The sequence below is a fragment of the Podarcis gaigeae genome (genome assembly GCF_964106915.1).
Source record: "Podarcis gaigeae genome assembly, chromosome: 4".
Classification (NCBI taxonomy): domain Eukaryota; kingdom Metazoa; phylum Chordata; class Lepidosauria; order Squamata; family Lacertidae; genus Podarcis; species Podarcis gaigeae.
Window position 1 is genome coordinate 8,163,203 of NC_139677.1, and position 16,213 is coordinate 8,179,415.

Here is a 16,213-nt window from a genome sequence, read left to right on the forward strand (position 1 = left end):
TCTCAACAACAATGATTTCTTTGGCAGTCCATCACTGGATACCTGCCACTTCTTGCTACTTACTACACTATTCAATTCTCAGCATCTCCCTTCCCTGTCTCATTCCAAGCCTGCCATTTCTGAATCTGAAGCAGTCAGATCACCCATGTGTTTCATTTACCCCTATAAGTGTTCAAAACATGTTAAAAAATTTTACTAAATGTTTTCAATCTTGATCTATGCCCAATTGTGAAATCTGTATACAGTGGTACCTCTGGTTACGTGCTTAATTCGTTCTGGAGGTCCGTTCTTAACCTGAAACTGTTCTTGACCTGAAGCACCACTTTAGCTAATGGGGCCTCTCGCGGCTGCTGCACGATTTCTGTTCTCATCCTGAAGCAAGGTTCTTAACTCGAGGTACTATTTCTGGGTTAGCGGAGTCTGTAACCTGAAGCTTATGTAACCTGAAGCATATGTAACCCGAGGTAGCACTGTACCTTCTACCCAGCAGTCGGTGGAGGGTGGGACAATCAAGGTGATGCTACTCACCTGTCTTCCCAGGTGTGAATGTTGATGCCAATTCCTTAGAGGGAGGGGGTGGGCAAGAGGAGCTCAGTGTGGTGCAGGTGGAGCAACAGATTGGGAGCTCAGCAAAATTCAGGTGCAGCAGCAGCAGGAGAGTCAAATCAGGGCCCTACAGTTTACAAGAGGGGTTGGCAAACTAAGGTGTGTGGGCTGGATCAGGCCCAATTGCCTTCAGGATCTGGCCCGCGGACTGTCCGTGGATCACCATGGGAATTCTGTTTGTTCAGGCTGCGCCATTCCGCCCCCCCTCACACACACACACACACCGCGGTGACACCTCCTCCCTCCCTCCTCCTGGCTTCTCTCCGCCCTGCCTAGAGGAGGAAGGGGGCTGGGCTGAGCGCCACTTTAAGCAGCCCCTCTCCAGAGCCAGCCCTTTCGCGCCACTCATCTTCCCTCCGCCATTGCCGCCGCCGCCCTGGTGCTCCTGTGGGCCAGAGAGAAGAGCAGACAAGCTCACTCTGCCTACCCACGAGAAGTGGCGGTGGCAGTGGTGGTGGCGGCAGCAGCAGCCCCAGGGAAGGTAAGCACAGCGGCTGGGCCCAGAGGGTGGGGAGGAGGACTACTTGCCCCCTTGCCTCTTCTTCCAGCTTCCCCCCCCCCAGTGCCACTTCTCCGGCCCACCACAAGATCTGAGGGACAGTGGACCAGCCCATGGCTTAAAAAATTTCCTGACCCCTGGTTTATAGGCTAACACACCTGCACAATCATAACTTTGCCAAATATGGAGAAATATTAAGAATCACGTACTGGGTTGGAAGCAGACCAGCACATTTGTGAACAGAAGGGAATAGGATATAACAGACGTTCCCATGTAAAGAATGAGGAAGGGTTTAATTTTTGTCGGTTTTGTGTTGGTCACAATGGAGTGGATGGGAAAGAGGAATAAGTAAAAATAAAACACTTTTTCCCTTCCTTCAATGGGACAATAAATTTCTGAACTTGCAGTTAACTGTCACTGAACATGGGTCAAGTCCATGTGATACGGAATGATCCCATCCTAGTTGGTGGATGCCGTTTGCTCTCGATTCAGCCCTTACATTTTCAGCTCTTAACCTGACATGGGGGCATCTGCTATCTACACATGGTGCTTATTTGAAGTGCTGTTTATTGCTTTCATACTGCTCTTTCATACTGTGGTGCACTAAATATTTCTGTGTTAATTTCTTTAATTGTAACTCAACCCAGGAGGCGCTGCAAAGCAGAAACGTTCTCTTAACACAAGAGAAAGTGCATCACCGTGTCAACGACGATGGATACTGCAGATTGCAATGGTAGCCAACATCTCACCATTCAATGCTAGAAAGTATTAACATCCACCCCATATAAGAAGCTGGGCAGGGTTGTCTGACAGTCTGTAGAACCTAGTAGTCAAAGAATAAATAGTATGTAATGGGGATTATTCTAGCATTAATTTCACTGGGATTTGGTCTGAACTCTATAGTTCTTTGCCATCTGTTTTCTCTAGTGATTCAGCACACCTCCCCCCTTCTCATTCTTATTTTCTGTCACTACTCTTTCTCTTACTCCCTATTTACTCCTCTACATTTGGGCCATGGAAGGGGGTGGGTTGTCAAACGAGATATCAGGTATAGTGAAGCAGATTTTCACGAAAATGCTGAATCTGGATCTAATTCACTTTATCAGTGGAGAACTGCTCAGGTATGTATATCTGACAAATATTTAGGGCACAACCCTATATTTGAGTTCTGCCAGGTAAGGAACTATAGGATTTGGTGGAAGACAAGATACGATAACATGAAAAAACTCCAGTGGAACTATTTTTGTGTTGAACAATCTTTTTTAAAGTAGACAAATACTGTATGGAGCATTATTTGGCGGATTTAACAAACAATGCTCCCAGGTAAATAAATGCTCCCTTGTTAATGAATTAAACTGATACCTAACGTAAGGTGGTCTCTAAGAAACTTACAAACATGCTTTGAAACATACAAAATTGTTGGAAAATGTTTGTTAAATTCTGACGGCCATTTTTAATGTAAAACACAAGCTGCTAAAGAATACAAAGAAACACAAACTCATCAGCAAACCCAGAACAACAGGCATGTTACAGGGCTGCTTGCATGTGAAAGAAGTGCAGCCGCAGTATGTGAAGATTGAACAAGAATGAGCAATTTTAGCAGCTGTTTAGAAGAGAGAATTTCAGCAGGTGTAGCTCTACTGGGCTACCCTGGGCTGTACATAATATTACCTCCCTGCTCTTCACCCCACCAGCCACAATGGGCATCATAAGATAGTTTTTCTCTTGAAAAGGAAGGACTCAATATTTTTTTTTAAAAGAAATCCTGACTTCTGTTTTAAACTTAATGCTAGGAAAGCTTATAGCGAGAGTAAGATTTACAGCTTGATCCACATTTAATCACAGTGATTTTAATGGGATGGAAACTGAGAATCACAATTGAATCAACTAAAAGTGTAGCCAAGACTTTACTGTGCCATAAAACAAATTCGGGATGGGGGTAAACTACAGCAGAGCAATGTCACAAAATACAATGTCATGCTAGTACCGCATGAGTATTACGCTGGCACTGCAAGCAGAAATACCATTACAAAAATATAGGGACCAGAGTAGGTTTCTTGTTCAGAGGAAGGACAACCCAACTTTATGTTCTATCTTTATGTTTCATGCACTTGAGAATATACCCATCCACATGAAAAGAAAGTCTTGCTCTCCTTTTGCTATAATTTGAATTTTGAATAATGAAATGAGTTCTGAAGGAAGAACAAAAGAAGGCACCCAAGCAATTCAACAGGGATTACTCCAAGCACAAGGATGCAGAAATCTAACCAGTTATGCACCTCCACTAGCTGCCTATATAAGTCTGCTTCCATTCAAATCCCTAGTGTAGAATTTGAATACATTTTCTTTTTCTTCAATTTTGAAAGCTGAAATTATGGAGGAAAAAACCTTATTTCAGGTTGTTTAGGAAACTGTTAATAAAAATATTAAATTTATCAGGGGCTGCAATCTAGGGAGGAAGAAACTTTCCGAAAGAATTTGTATTCATGGTCAAAGATTCTTATTTATAAAATGACACCTGTGTAGAGGCTGAACAAGTAGCTCAGCTGGTAATTAGGTAGATGGTACATAAGAGCCTTTGTTCTATTTAAAACTTTTATTTCTTTATCCATTTTGGGATTCAGAAGAGACACTTACAATCCTTTTTCTAAGCATCTTTGCTGGGATATAAATTTCAATGTTCTTGGTTGCATTTAATTCCAAGCAAAAGGTCATTAGGACTGGGATATTACTATAATAAGGTTATGGGAACAGTAGAATCCCATTTATTTAAAGAAGGAATTGGGTTGCAAGATGAAGAAAATGCACTGTGACTGCATCAAAAGAAAGATGGAAGCTCACAAAATGAGGACACATAAAATTGCAATTCAAATGTATTCACAGAAGTTTTTAGCAATAAACAAAAATGTCAGTCCTTTGCATAAAAGCCCTCCAGAAAATGTTTTGCCTACAAATGCAATACTCCAAACTTTTACTCTGTGATCTGAATCCAAGTGAAGTGAAACAGGATTTCAGCAAGATGTCCCCAATGTCTCTTGGTATGAATATCCAGCCTTTACAAGTTCCCATTGTTGCATTAATAAGGATTTTCCAAAGCTTGTCTCCCAACTTTTCAAGGAGATTATAGAAATCTAGTGTAAAATAAGGAACTAAAAAACAAACAAATTAAAAAAACCCTCTAATACATAGATGATGCTTAATTCCTCTGAACTTGTGCTATGGCACTGTGTGAGTGGGGGAGAAGAAAGATTACCAAGGCAGATACCAAGATAGGTTCACCTCCTGGCAATAACTATCCAAGGCTGAATAGGTTCAGGGATTTATGCATTTCGTGACACCTTTACCTTTGCTAGCTAAAAGACCAGAAAATAAGTAGCATGTTACCACTGTGGTCAGATTTTGAGTACAAATAGGACCGAATATTGGGTTTTTGAGTTACCATAATATAATTTTATTCATTTGTTCATTAAATTTGTATACCATCATTCATCCGAATCTCCCATAAGAACTTAAGAGCCTGGTGTGTCAGGACAACAACCCATCTAGTCCAGCTTCCTCTTCTCAGTTGCCACCCAGGTGCCCAAATGGGAATTCAAGCACAAGAGACCTCTCCCATCCTGGGGTTTCCTGCAGCTGGTATTCAGATGCATTGCTGCCTTCAGTTGTGAAGGCAGAGCACAGCCATCAGGGCTAGTAGAGTTCAATAGCCCTCCCTCCATGATTTTGTCTAATCCTCATTTAAAGCCATCCAGGTTGGTGGCCACCACTGCCTTCTGTGAGACTGAGTTCCATAGCTTACCTAGGTATTGTGTGAAAAGGTGCTTTATTTTGTCTGACTCGAGACTCCCAGCATTCAGCTTCAACGGAGGTCCATGAGTTCTAGTGTTACGAAAGGGGGGGGGGGCTTGTTTCTGATTCCTTCATCCATGCCATGTATAAATGCATTATAATAAAGGCAACTCCCCACCCCTTTCCTTTCCTAATGATCCCTAGCACGGAATTTAAATTTTCACAGGTGTTGCTCACTGGGTCAACACCCTCTTTGAGCTATCTGCTACAACTCTGATGCTACCATCTCAGACCCCAGAAATGTATATTGTGAAATTATTATTATTATTATTATTATTATTATTATTATTATTATTATTATTGCCTTTGCATGCATCATTTTACACTTGTTTACACTGAATTGCATTTGGCATTTTACCACCTATGCACTGAGTCTGGAGCGGTCCTTTTGGAACTCTTCACAATCATTTTTTGTTTTAATGACCCTGACAAGTTAGTAACATCAGCAAACTTGAGCACCTCACAGCTCACTCCAAATTCTCAATCATTTATGAACAAGTTTAAAGGTACAGGTCCCTATATTGATCCTTTCAGGACTCCACTTTCTACATCTTTCCATTTGGAGAACTGTCTATTTATTCTCACTTAACCTGCAACTTAATCAATTTGGGATTCTCAGGAGGACCTCTCCTCTTATTATTTGCTTGCTAAGCTTACTCAGTAGTTAGCACAATGTCATAACTTGTGTTGCTGTGGTGCGATTAGTACAGAGAATCTAGCCAAGAAATACAAAGTTAAAACTTACCGCAAGTTTAGGCCACAATGATAGAAAGTAATGATGATAGAAAATAATAATAATATTATCAGCCAAAGCTACTAATATATTAGAAGAATCTGATAGTTTACACAAATTCTTGTATTTTAGAAATCTACTGTTGTAGTTTCAAGGATGGGAATCATCATCAAGGGTGGGAATCATCATTATTTTTCAGGAATCTTTACTGCCAAGTCTAAAATAAGGGGGGAAAGACATAAGCTAAGACAATAATTGTAACTCAAGAGCTCAAAGACTCAGGTTAAAGCAGTGTCCACTTACAAGAGGGGTCAGCAAACTTTTTCAGCAGGGGGCCGGTCCACTGTCCCTCATACCTTGGGGGGGGGGGCTGGAATATATTTTGGGGAAAAATAACAAATTTCTATGGCACACAAATAACCCAGAGATGCATTTTAAGTAAAAGGACACATTCTACTCATGTAAAAACACGCTAATTCCCGGACCGTCCGTGGGCCGGATTTAGAAGGCGATTGGGCCAGATTCGGCCCCCCGGGCCTTAGTTTGCCTACCCATGAATTACAATAAGAGACCCTGCAATCATAAGTGATTTTGGAAGTGTTGCATTCATACTACAGATTTGAGCAGCCTTACAATCTAATAAGCAAAATTACAGTCCTAATGGAGGTGAAAACCTGTAAGATGTGACATTTTTACATGGATACTATGTGTGATGCTATCTTTCCCTCTTCTCTCAAAGCCCTCCTTTTCTGCATTTGGGTTAATTCCTTAGGCTGCAATCCTAACCACATTAAGTTAAGAGTTGCTGGCATCTGTTTATCCTGAAAGAGACAATGGAGTGCACCTGCGAGGGCGAAGCCAAGCTGGTGCGTTAGCATTACTGACATGACCTCCCTGAGGTGCAAGCCTGGGAAGTGTATGGAGGTCCTGGGCTGCCAAGATGATGTGGTCCCAAGGAAAGCAGAGTGATACGTTTGCAGCAGCGTGATTTGAATAATATTCTCAGATATATCATTAGGACACTATAAAACTACAGTGGTACCTCGGGTTACATATGCATCAGGTTACATACGCTTCAGGTTACAGACTCCGCTAACCCAGAAATAGTGATTCAGGTTAAGAACTTTGCTTCAGGATGAGAACAGAAATCATGCTCCGGCAGCGCGGCGGCAGTGGGAGGCCCTATTAGCTAAAGTGGTGCTTCAGGTTAAGTATGGACCTCCAGAACGAATTAAGTACTTAACCTGAGGTACCACTGTATACAGTTCTGCTAGGGGGAGTGCTTTTGGCTACACAATGGAATTTCCCCTCTCTCTTATCTCCATACCTGCCCCCACCCGGCCATGCACATCTTAAATCTGTTCCAGAGGGTTGGGGAGGGGAGACCCATAATGTATTTAGGAGGTCTGCAGAGAACCCAGGGATAGGAGAGGGAATGAAGTTCTGTTGTACAGCCCAAAGTGCTTGAACTAGCAGAAGTATCAAGCTTAATAACATCCTTAAAATTTACCACCATGATCTTTGCTAGTAGCACTTTTTCTTTAGCTCTTGCACATTTTTGTTGTTTATGTAGCATAGTTGCTGTGTAATGAACCATGTTCATTGATAAACACACTAAAAGCTTATTTCAAGAAGATTAAACATTTTTCTTCCACAGCTGAAAACACCACAAAATTATAAAGCAGTTGCTGTCAGGCTAATTCTCATTTAATGACCTGCCTACCTCAGGCAGGTTACACAATCTGGATATATTACTATATTGAAACATTTAGCACAAGAATATTGTTTATAATACAGTGGTACCTCGGGTTACATATGCTTCAGGTTACATACGCTTCAGGTTACAGACTCCACTAACTCAGAAATAGTACCTCGGGTTAAGAACTTTGCTTCAGGATGAGAACAGAAATTGTGCTCAGGCAGTGTGGCGGCAGCGGGAGGCCCCATTAGCTAAAGTGGTGCTTCAGGTTAAGAACAATTTCAGGTTAAGTACGGACCTCCGGAACGAATTAAGTACTTAACCTGAGGTACCAGTGTAATTTTAAGACTCTAATGAGGTAAGGCAAAACAAGAATACAGTGAACTCCAAAGGGCAGCAGAGACAGAAATGTGGCTAATTCGTTTTCCTTGGTCATTCAAGTTCAGGCTGTGTTTGGCTGTTTCAAAACAACATTTTTAAAAGAAAACTGAGTATGATATGATAAAGCCACAGTTCATTCTTGTGTAGAAACTCAGGACTTAACTATAAGTTACATTCATAGTGTTTTTAAAATAAAATGTTGGGGATGGCCATGCCTCCCTCTTAAAAATCCTTTCTCTGTTCTCTTTCCTACAGAATATCCCCTCAAGCTTCTGTGCATCAGGTGCCATGTGATGCTAATAGGACTTCTGGAGACAATTAGCAGCGTTGAAGGGCAGGGTGGCAAGGGAACCAGCCCAGGGAAAGTGTTAAAAGCACTTCCACGTTGCTTTTAAGCAGTGCCACAATGACTCTTAAGAAAGTAGTGGCCAATCCTTAAAAATATTTTAAATAGATAAGGTGTTATTTTGGAGTTACTGTAAATTTATTGGCTAGTTTGGACTCTCTTTCTTATATCCCGAAGTTGTTTGCTATTTAACCAGAGACAGCAACAAAAAAAATGAGTCAACATACAAAAAGCTCTATTAAATCCCCACCCATTTCCAGCTTTAACAGTCATGGTATTGAATATATTATTTAATAAATAAGAGAGAAATGAAGTAAAAATGAATCATCCCCAAGCTTTTCCCTTGATCTCAGAGCACCTAGTGACCACTGAGATTATCATTCTACACAAACCTATGCATGTTTGTTGAGAAGTAAATTCCATGGCAGTTTTGATGATTTTAAAATCCTAATGATTTCAATTAGAGGGTCAAGTAGGTTTTTGGATCTGTCCCAACGAAATCAAAGGAACTTAAAACTTTGGCTGGCATTTAACCTATGTATCCAACCAGGAAATGAAAAAGAACACTTCATCACGTTTTTCTTCTAAATTCCCATGCCTACAGAAGAACCTCTCTTCAGGTTCAAAGCTTCCAAACATGATTGGAACTTGCTGATCATCCAAAAGTAGGTTTTGTTTCACTTATCCTGTCCCTTCCATTTTGCAGAATCACCAGTATAGCTACAAATTCCCCTGATGCTCCCAAAGTAAGAGAACTACATGAATACCCACAAAACTTTTCAATAAAAAAGTCAAATTGTATGAAATCAGTTTCTCCGCTTCACTGCCTTGAAACTGATTCATATATTGTTATACGCACAAATGACTGCTCACACAAGCGGACCACTCACGTGAGGAGCCTAGTAATGGGGCTGAGATCTCACACAGGTTCCCACCTGCCAATTCACATGAGCCTGCCCCATTCTTTCCAACAAAGAGCAAAGCATCTTTTATGTTTTCCAAACTAAAGTAGTGATTGAGCAATTGTGAATAAAAGACTGCGCAGAACTACACCTAGGGCACCAGACAAGGGATTCCTAACCCTATGTTTTGCTGCCAAACAGTGCTGCTTATAGGTCAGGTATTTTTAGATAAAAGACTGGAAGCTCAGGTGGAGGTTGTCATTTCCCACCCACCGCCTTTTATCTGAAGCACTCACTGCCACTTTCCCTCTGCTTGCCCAGGTTCCACAATGTGTGTGTGGCTGGTTGGTTGGCTTGCTATTGCAAAACTGATTAGGTGAGCACCTATTTTATGCATGTCCTTAAACACAGTAACCATCTGTCCATCTGGCATTTTCCAGGCACTACTTTCACCCATGAAACCATGAGGATGGCTGGGACTCCTCCTCCTACAAATAACACTGTTCTAACCTGCAGTTGCCATGAATGTAAAGTACTCCAAAACGCTCCCAGAAGTTTGCACTGTAATTGCATTACATCAGTTTTTGGTTTCTCATTGGTTTTTATTTGGGAGGTTTTTGCCATCTAAAAATATACAGTAAGTTTCTTCCTGCCTGATCTAAACATTACCTATATTTTTATGCAATATACCACGGTAAGCGATTTCTCTTCCTAACACCCAGAATATGAAGGTAAAATAAGGTAATACAGATGGTTCCCCTTCGGTATTCAAAGCAAAGATAATTAAATAACACAGAAAAATGACTAGACATACAAAAGTGGTCCAGTTTTGCTAAAACAAGTAGTACTGAATCAACAGTTTTTAACTTCAGGAAGTTCAGAATTTTCCTGTCTATGTCCTTGGTCATTTGGGAAACTTCAGTTGTTTATCTAGAATCATGGAAGGATAGCAACTAAGTGCAGATGCAACAATCTGTTGATAGTTTTGTGGCAAATACTGTACATTGATCGTTTCACAGTTAAGATTACCACTGGAGAATTTGGGGAGCATGCAACAATTTCCCCAAAGCTAGGATTTTGCATGCAGCATTTAAGAAAGGCATAGACCTACTAAATGTCACCACACCTCTCTGAACTCCAGACTTAGCAGTGAAGCAAATTTAACAAGTGTCATATCCAGCAAAACACACTGATCTCTTGATACAAGCAGACAACAATTCTTTAAGTGTTTGAGCTCTTTAAGATGGGAGCTGACAATTCAGTTCCATCTTGGTTAACTGCAAAGCTGAAAATTCAGACCCCTGCCGGCTTGCCTTCCTATAAATCTGAGTGGCATCCAGAATTTTTTTTAAAAAACCATTTCATTTCTGTACAAGTTTGGTACCTCAACATTTGATTAGATGTAACCCAGCCAAAATGAAACACTTAACAGAACACTTAACAGAAGCACATCTAAGCATGTACTCTTGTCATTCAAATGACAGACTTAAAATGGCTTAACTTTGATTTGATCATGCCTGTTGACAATTAGACATGTTCTTAACAGCCCTGATTTAACATTCAGGCACCCCAGAAAGAGAAAAAAACCGGGGCACATTTAAAGTAAGTAGAGATGAAATAAAAGTTTTTGCTCTGAAAGCCTTGCATACTGAGAGAAAGGAAGGCATGATCTCTTATTGAATTAATCAAAAGGAAATGCAAACAGAACACTTCATCTGACAAAATGGAAATAGTGCATGGTTATTAGTGCAAATACTTGTGAAGCTCAACCCCAAACATATTTACTCAGAAGTTCCATCAATGTCAACGACACTTGACTGATGTACTGCAACCTAGCTCCATCTTTTTGGGACTGATTGACTGACATGGACTCCAAATGTTTATGGAAACTTTGAGGGTACCACAAGGCAACACAGCAAACACTGGCTACAGGACTTTTCTATCTGAGCATGGAGCTTTAACTGAATAGTGGATTTTTAATATGAGCCCCATACTAAAATGCTTGGGAACCAAGACTTTAATTAACTTTTGGGACTTCTAGCAGAAGCAAATAACCTAGTAGAACAAGTTTAGAATTCATATACTAATCAGTCCAATATTTAAGCCTTCAGCAACAATATGTATCTTAAAAATGTATCAAGAATATAAGCTTGGATATTAAAATTCATAACCTAGCTATAAAATGAGAGAATCAGAGTTTAAGTTGGTACTCTTTTTCCTACAAGTTTAAAGCCTTTATCTTCATCATGTGACTCCAAACTGACTGTGGCTATTTGGTATGGCAGAAAGGCATTCTGCATATATGCAAACACACCCATCCTTACATTATTAGTTCATGTGTTCCAGACTTATGTCCAAGCACTGGGGGGGGGGGAATATGGGGCAGGACTCTGCTTGAGTCTAGCTCAAATTAAATTGTCTGAAGGTATTGCAAAAGTATCCTTCAAAGGCAATTGGTAAGAGCAAGAGAGATTGATATCAAACCAACCAAATCAATATGAGATTACAAAGTTTTGTTACTGTGATCCCTGTCAAATGAAGAACTCCTGGCTGGTCCTCCTGCAGCATAATTTTAACAAAAACCTTTGCTGTAAAACTCACTGAAGAGAAAAGAGAATTACATACCCTCTTCAGCAAATCAGCACTGTCACAGTCCATCCAAAGTTAAACACTTTAGATTTAAACAGGAATGATTTAAGCATGTCATTAATTCTCACCAAAAACAACGACACTTAAAGTGCATGCGATCAGCTAGATTGTTTAATTGTAGCCTATATGCTGATCCCACTGCAGGGTCCATGCAGAGTCAGAAATAACTGCACATGCATTTGGAATGTGGGGTTCAGTTAACACCAAGTGCATGCAATGGATTTAAAACCATGTGGTAAAAGTACATGGGGCAAAATGGAAAGTTCCTCCGGTTATTCATCTGGAAACTGTTTAACTTGAGCTCCATGTCCACTCTTACAACTTTAGAAAATTACTCTTCCTCACTGACTCTGTATCGTTTGGGCTGTTACACTGGCAGATTTGAAACAGCATTTGCAGAGGGGTGGAGAAGCGTAAGTGCAATTACTCTTTGGCATGGAGGAAAGACCCAGAGTATTGTGGCATCATGAAGGCTAAGTGCATGATCCATCAAAGATGAGTAATTTTAAGAGCCACTGGTGTTAAAGGCAGTGGCGTAGCGTGGGGGTGCAGGGGGGGCCGGCCGCACCGGGCGCAACATCTGGGGGTTAGGGTTAGGGGGCGCAAATCCACGGGTTAGGGGGCACAAATTACTTGCCTTGCCCCGGGTGCTGACAACCCACGCTATGCCACTGGTTAAAGGGAGGGTTAAATGTGCACTTAAATCCCTCCCTTTGAACTCAGAGGGATATGCAGCCCTTTCCTACCCATCTTTACTCAAGTTCTACTAGTTTCCAAGTCTTTATGGCTGGGATCTGATACATACACTGAGAGTAAGCATCGCGAACACAGTAAACTGTCACAGAAGCAATCTCGGGAGTGAGCCCCACTGAGTTCCGCTTCCCAGCGAACATGCTCAGCACCCAGCTGTTCATTTCAAGAAAGACTGCAGCCAGGCAGAGTGCAGAGTAGGTTCAAAGGCTCAGAAGTCTCCCAGAGTTCAGCAGGGCTTACTCCCGAGAAAGCATGCATCTGGCAGAGGTGGGCTGGGAATGTGCCTCCAGTTATCCTCTTGCAAAGAAGATCAAGGGGGCAAACATGTGCGATGAACTCTCCCGTGGAGTGGGGAGTTGCGAGGGTGACCAAGTGCAGCGCATTAAAGAAAACCAAAACCTACGGGGATGAGCACGCTAAGGAAGGCGCCTCTGTGTGTGTGGACCCCCCTCTCTCCCCAAAGGCAGCCTCGCCTGGTTTGGCCAGCTGCTCCCCTGAGCGGGTACTGTACCTGTGCGCGGCCCCTTCACCTGTTGCCTGGCCTCCGCCCTCCAGAAAGGGCGCCGGCTCTTCCTTGACCTCGCGCAGCACCAGCGTCTTCTCCCGCTCGCGCGTAAACTCCCCCGGCGCGCCTCGGCCGGGCGCCTCCTCCAGGGACTCCACGTAGAAAGCGGTGCGCGGGGCCGGCTGGCGCCGCTGCTGCTCGGCCAGTCCATGGAGCCGCGTGGCGGGCAGCAAAGTCCCGTTGAGGGGCGGCGGGGAGGCAGCGCAAGGCGGCGGCGGCGGCGGCGAGGAGGACGAGGGCGACGAAGAGGCGGCTTTCTTCCAGAAGGCGCCGCTGCTCCTCTCCTGGCTCTTCAGCAGGCGGCTCTGGCTCGGCCCCCAGTGCTCGAAGCTGCTGTCCTGCTGCAAGCAGCCGCCGGCCGGGGCCGCCGGGTGGCTGAACAGTTTCCAGCGGAGGCGCAAAATGTGCTTCACGTCAAAGTCCTTCCTACCCGAGTTCGACATGCTGCTGCTGCTGCCGAGGCCGCCGCCGCCGCGGAGGGAGACGAAGAGGGGCGCACGGCGCCGGCGAGGCTGGAGCCAGGCGCCTCTTTCCCCGCTCCGCTCGCCTCCGAGGCGCGGCGCTCGCCTCACGGAGGAGGGAATCTCCGAGGGGAAGCGGCGAAGGAAGGGGCTTTAAAAGAAGAACGGCACAAATAAACGCAAACGCAAGGCAGTTCCAGAGGTAGACCGGGGGAAGGCGGCGGCGGCGGCGCCCTCAGCGAAGACGGCAGCGAGCTGACGGAGGGCGCCTCCAAACTGCGCGGAGGGCGAAGCGAAGGAGCGAGCGGGGCTCCCGCCACAGAGCGCACCGAGGGGAGGGACTGGCGGCAGGGAAAAGCGCGCGCTGCTCTCGGGGACGAGGCGGTGGGGGGAGTCTTCCGCTGTGCCCCCCCCCCAGCCCTTTTCCAGGCAGCTCCAGTAGGAAAGCAGGTGGCTTCTTCCTCCTCCTCCTCAGCAGCCGCCGCCGCCGCCTCCTTTCCCTGGCGCGGAAGTGTGTGGAAAGAGCCCGGAGTTCTTCGCTCCCCTCAGGAAGCCTTCTCTGAAGGGCTGGCGGAAAGCGGCGTCGAAAGTTGCGTAGCCTTTAAGGGCTACTTAGTCGGCGGGGAGGCGGCGCGGCTCCTCTCGGCAGGGCATATTAGCTCGCTCTCTCTCTCACGCGCACGCAGCTGTCAAGGTCCTCGCTGAACCATTTTCTCTCCGCCTGCTGCTGCCGCCTCTCCAGCGCCTCCCTCTCCGGCGCTGTCAATAAAGGATGCAGATGTTCAGAGAAGCCTTGGGCGGCGGGAGATGCCAGATGACCCTAATTTTAACGGTCACGCTTTCCGTGAAAACGAGGCGGCGGCGGCTTTTATGGCAGGATCTTATGGCCCCCTTAGAATCGATGGGATCTTCCAGGTTTTCGAGCCCCGCTTGTCCCCCAAAGGCACTCGCCATCTCTGCAGCAGCAGGCGGGCGGACTGGCGTGAAGTTTGCGCGAACAAGTAGAGACGAGTTTCATCTTCTCCTGAGCTCTTATCGAGAAAGTCGAGTGCAGTCCCCACATAGTGTCTTCCTCTTCAGGATGTTGCAAGGATGTTCCAAGATTGCCACGACCTGTGTTTTGGAGGGAGCAGGGGCAGCGATCTCCTGCTCAGACCAGCAGTGTATTTCCAGGTGGCACTAAATTCAGTCGATAATAAATGAAGTTTCCACCCTGGCCTTTTCCCCACTCTTGTGCTGACATTTTGCACTCTTTTGCTCCCAAGTGTTCAAACAGTTCTCATCCCAAGCTGTTGAATTCCCATGTTTTTCCTGGAAGCCATCCCGTTTTTACTCCCAGTGTTGATTTGATGTGATTTAGAAACACACACACACACACATTTTTACAGCAATAGTGGCCCAGTCCTTTCTGCTGTGAACTGACTGGTTGTTCCTGTCCTAGGGGGTGGAGGGGGGAAATTGTATTATAATTTAAAATCCATACAGATGTTACAGCTCAACTATGTGAGCACAATCCAGCAGGTTTCTAAAATGCTGTTAGTTGTTCCTGGAGAGGTGTGGATTTCCTGTTCTGGTAATCTGACTTCCTGTGAGATATGGCTTGAGCCAGGCTTCCTCAGCCTCAGCCCTCCAGAGGTTTTGAGACTACAATTCCCATCATCCCTGACCACTGGTCCTGCTAGCTAGGGATCATGGGAGTTGTAGGGCAAAAACATCTGGAGGGCCGAGGTTGAGGAAGCCTGGCTTGAGCCTTCCTAGCCTTCCAGAGCAGGCACACATTACAGGCTTTGCTTGCTCTCTTTCTAACCCCCTCAACCACTAGCTGCATTATATGCAAATCCTTGCAATCTAAACCCTGTAGAAGATGAGGGGTTGCTGTACAAAAAAAATTGAGATGCCTCATAGGAAGCAATTCACAAGAAATAATTGTAATAATAGCCATGGGCTGTAGTCAATGCTAATACTACACAGAGTCGACCCATTGAGATTACTGGCTGTGGCTTTCATTCACTCATTTCAATGGGTCGACTATGAGTAGGAGCAGCATTGGCTACAACCCACTGAATGCATTGTTGAGTGAATAATTCCCCCAGATGAAAGTTCACCTCACATGCTGGAGGAAATACATTTCCACAGAGGTTCTGTAGCATTTGAAGAAGGTCTCTGTATACATGATGCATATACACCTCCCAAAATGAGTATATGTTTACTTCATTCATTTGTTCTCTCCCACATGTATGATAGCCCCATAAAAGTTTTCAGGGGAAATTGTGGTTTATCCACAATGAAAACATGAGGATCCACCTGTAATTATGTGTGAAGTGACAGGGTACTCTGTCAGAAGCAGGATACTCTGAAGAAAAGCTCCCTTGAGTCCTATTGTTTTTCAGTGGCAATATTTAAGAACTTGCATTCATTGGTCTCATGGCTTTGCTTTCTAGTGAACAGGTATACAGGAAAGAAAGGGAGGCATTGTGTACATCAGATACAAAATGCAGAGCCTAGCTTCGGGCTGTCACGTTAATATATGCAGACAACGGTGAACACTAGGGAGGTTCAGAGAGGTTTGCCTAGGGACATTTGCTCACCTGGGGGAGGAGGTGGCAAAGGTTGCACTATGCAGCTGGGACATAATTACTGAAGGAATAACTTCATGGTTAGAAACCAGCAGAGCAGCGGCAAAACTGCATTGCATGGCATTGCTTTCTAGCTCATAAATCATCATATAAAATGTATGAAAGACTGTAGGCAATAAAATGATACACACAGT

The 16,213-nt window shown here is 44.2% G+C and overlaps 1 protein-coding gene across 5 annotated transcripts in view; it reads right to left on the reverse strand.

Annotated features, from left to right (window-relative positions):
• KLHL1 (kelch like family member 1) overlaps positions 1–14,654 on the reverse strand; it is a 135,141-nt gene extending 120,487 nt beyond the window's left edge. For 3 of the 5 annotated variants that reach the window (XM_083737807.1, XM_083737805.1, XM_083737809.1), the window contains exon 1: positions 12,929–14,654. In XM_083737807.1, coding sequence (XP_083593933.1) covers positions 12,929–13,425 — 497 coding nt within the window. In that variant the 5' untranslated portion in view covers positions 13,426–14,654. The remainder of the gene's footprint in view (positions 1–12,928) is intronic. The other 2 variants (XM_083737808.1, XM_083737806.1) reach the window with 2 other exon arrangements.
• Between the last annotated feature and the right edge of the window lie 1,559 nt (positions 14,655–16,213).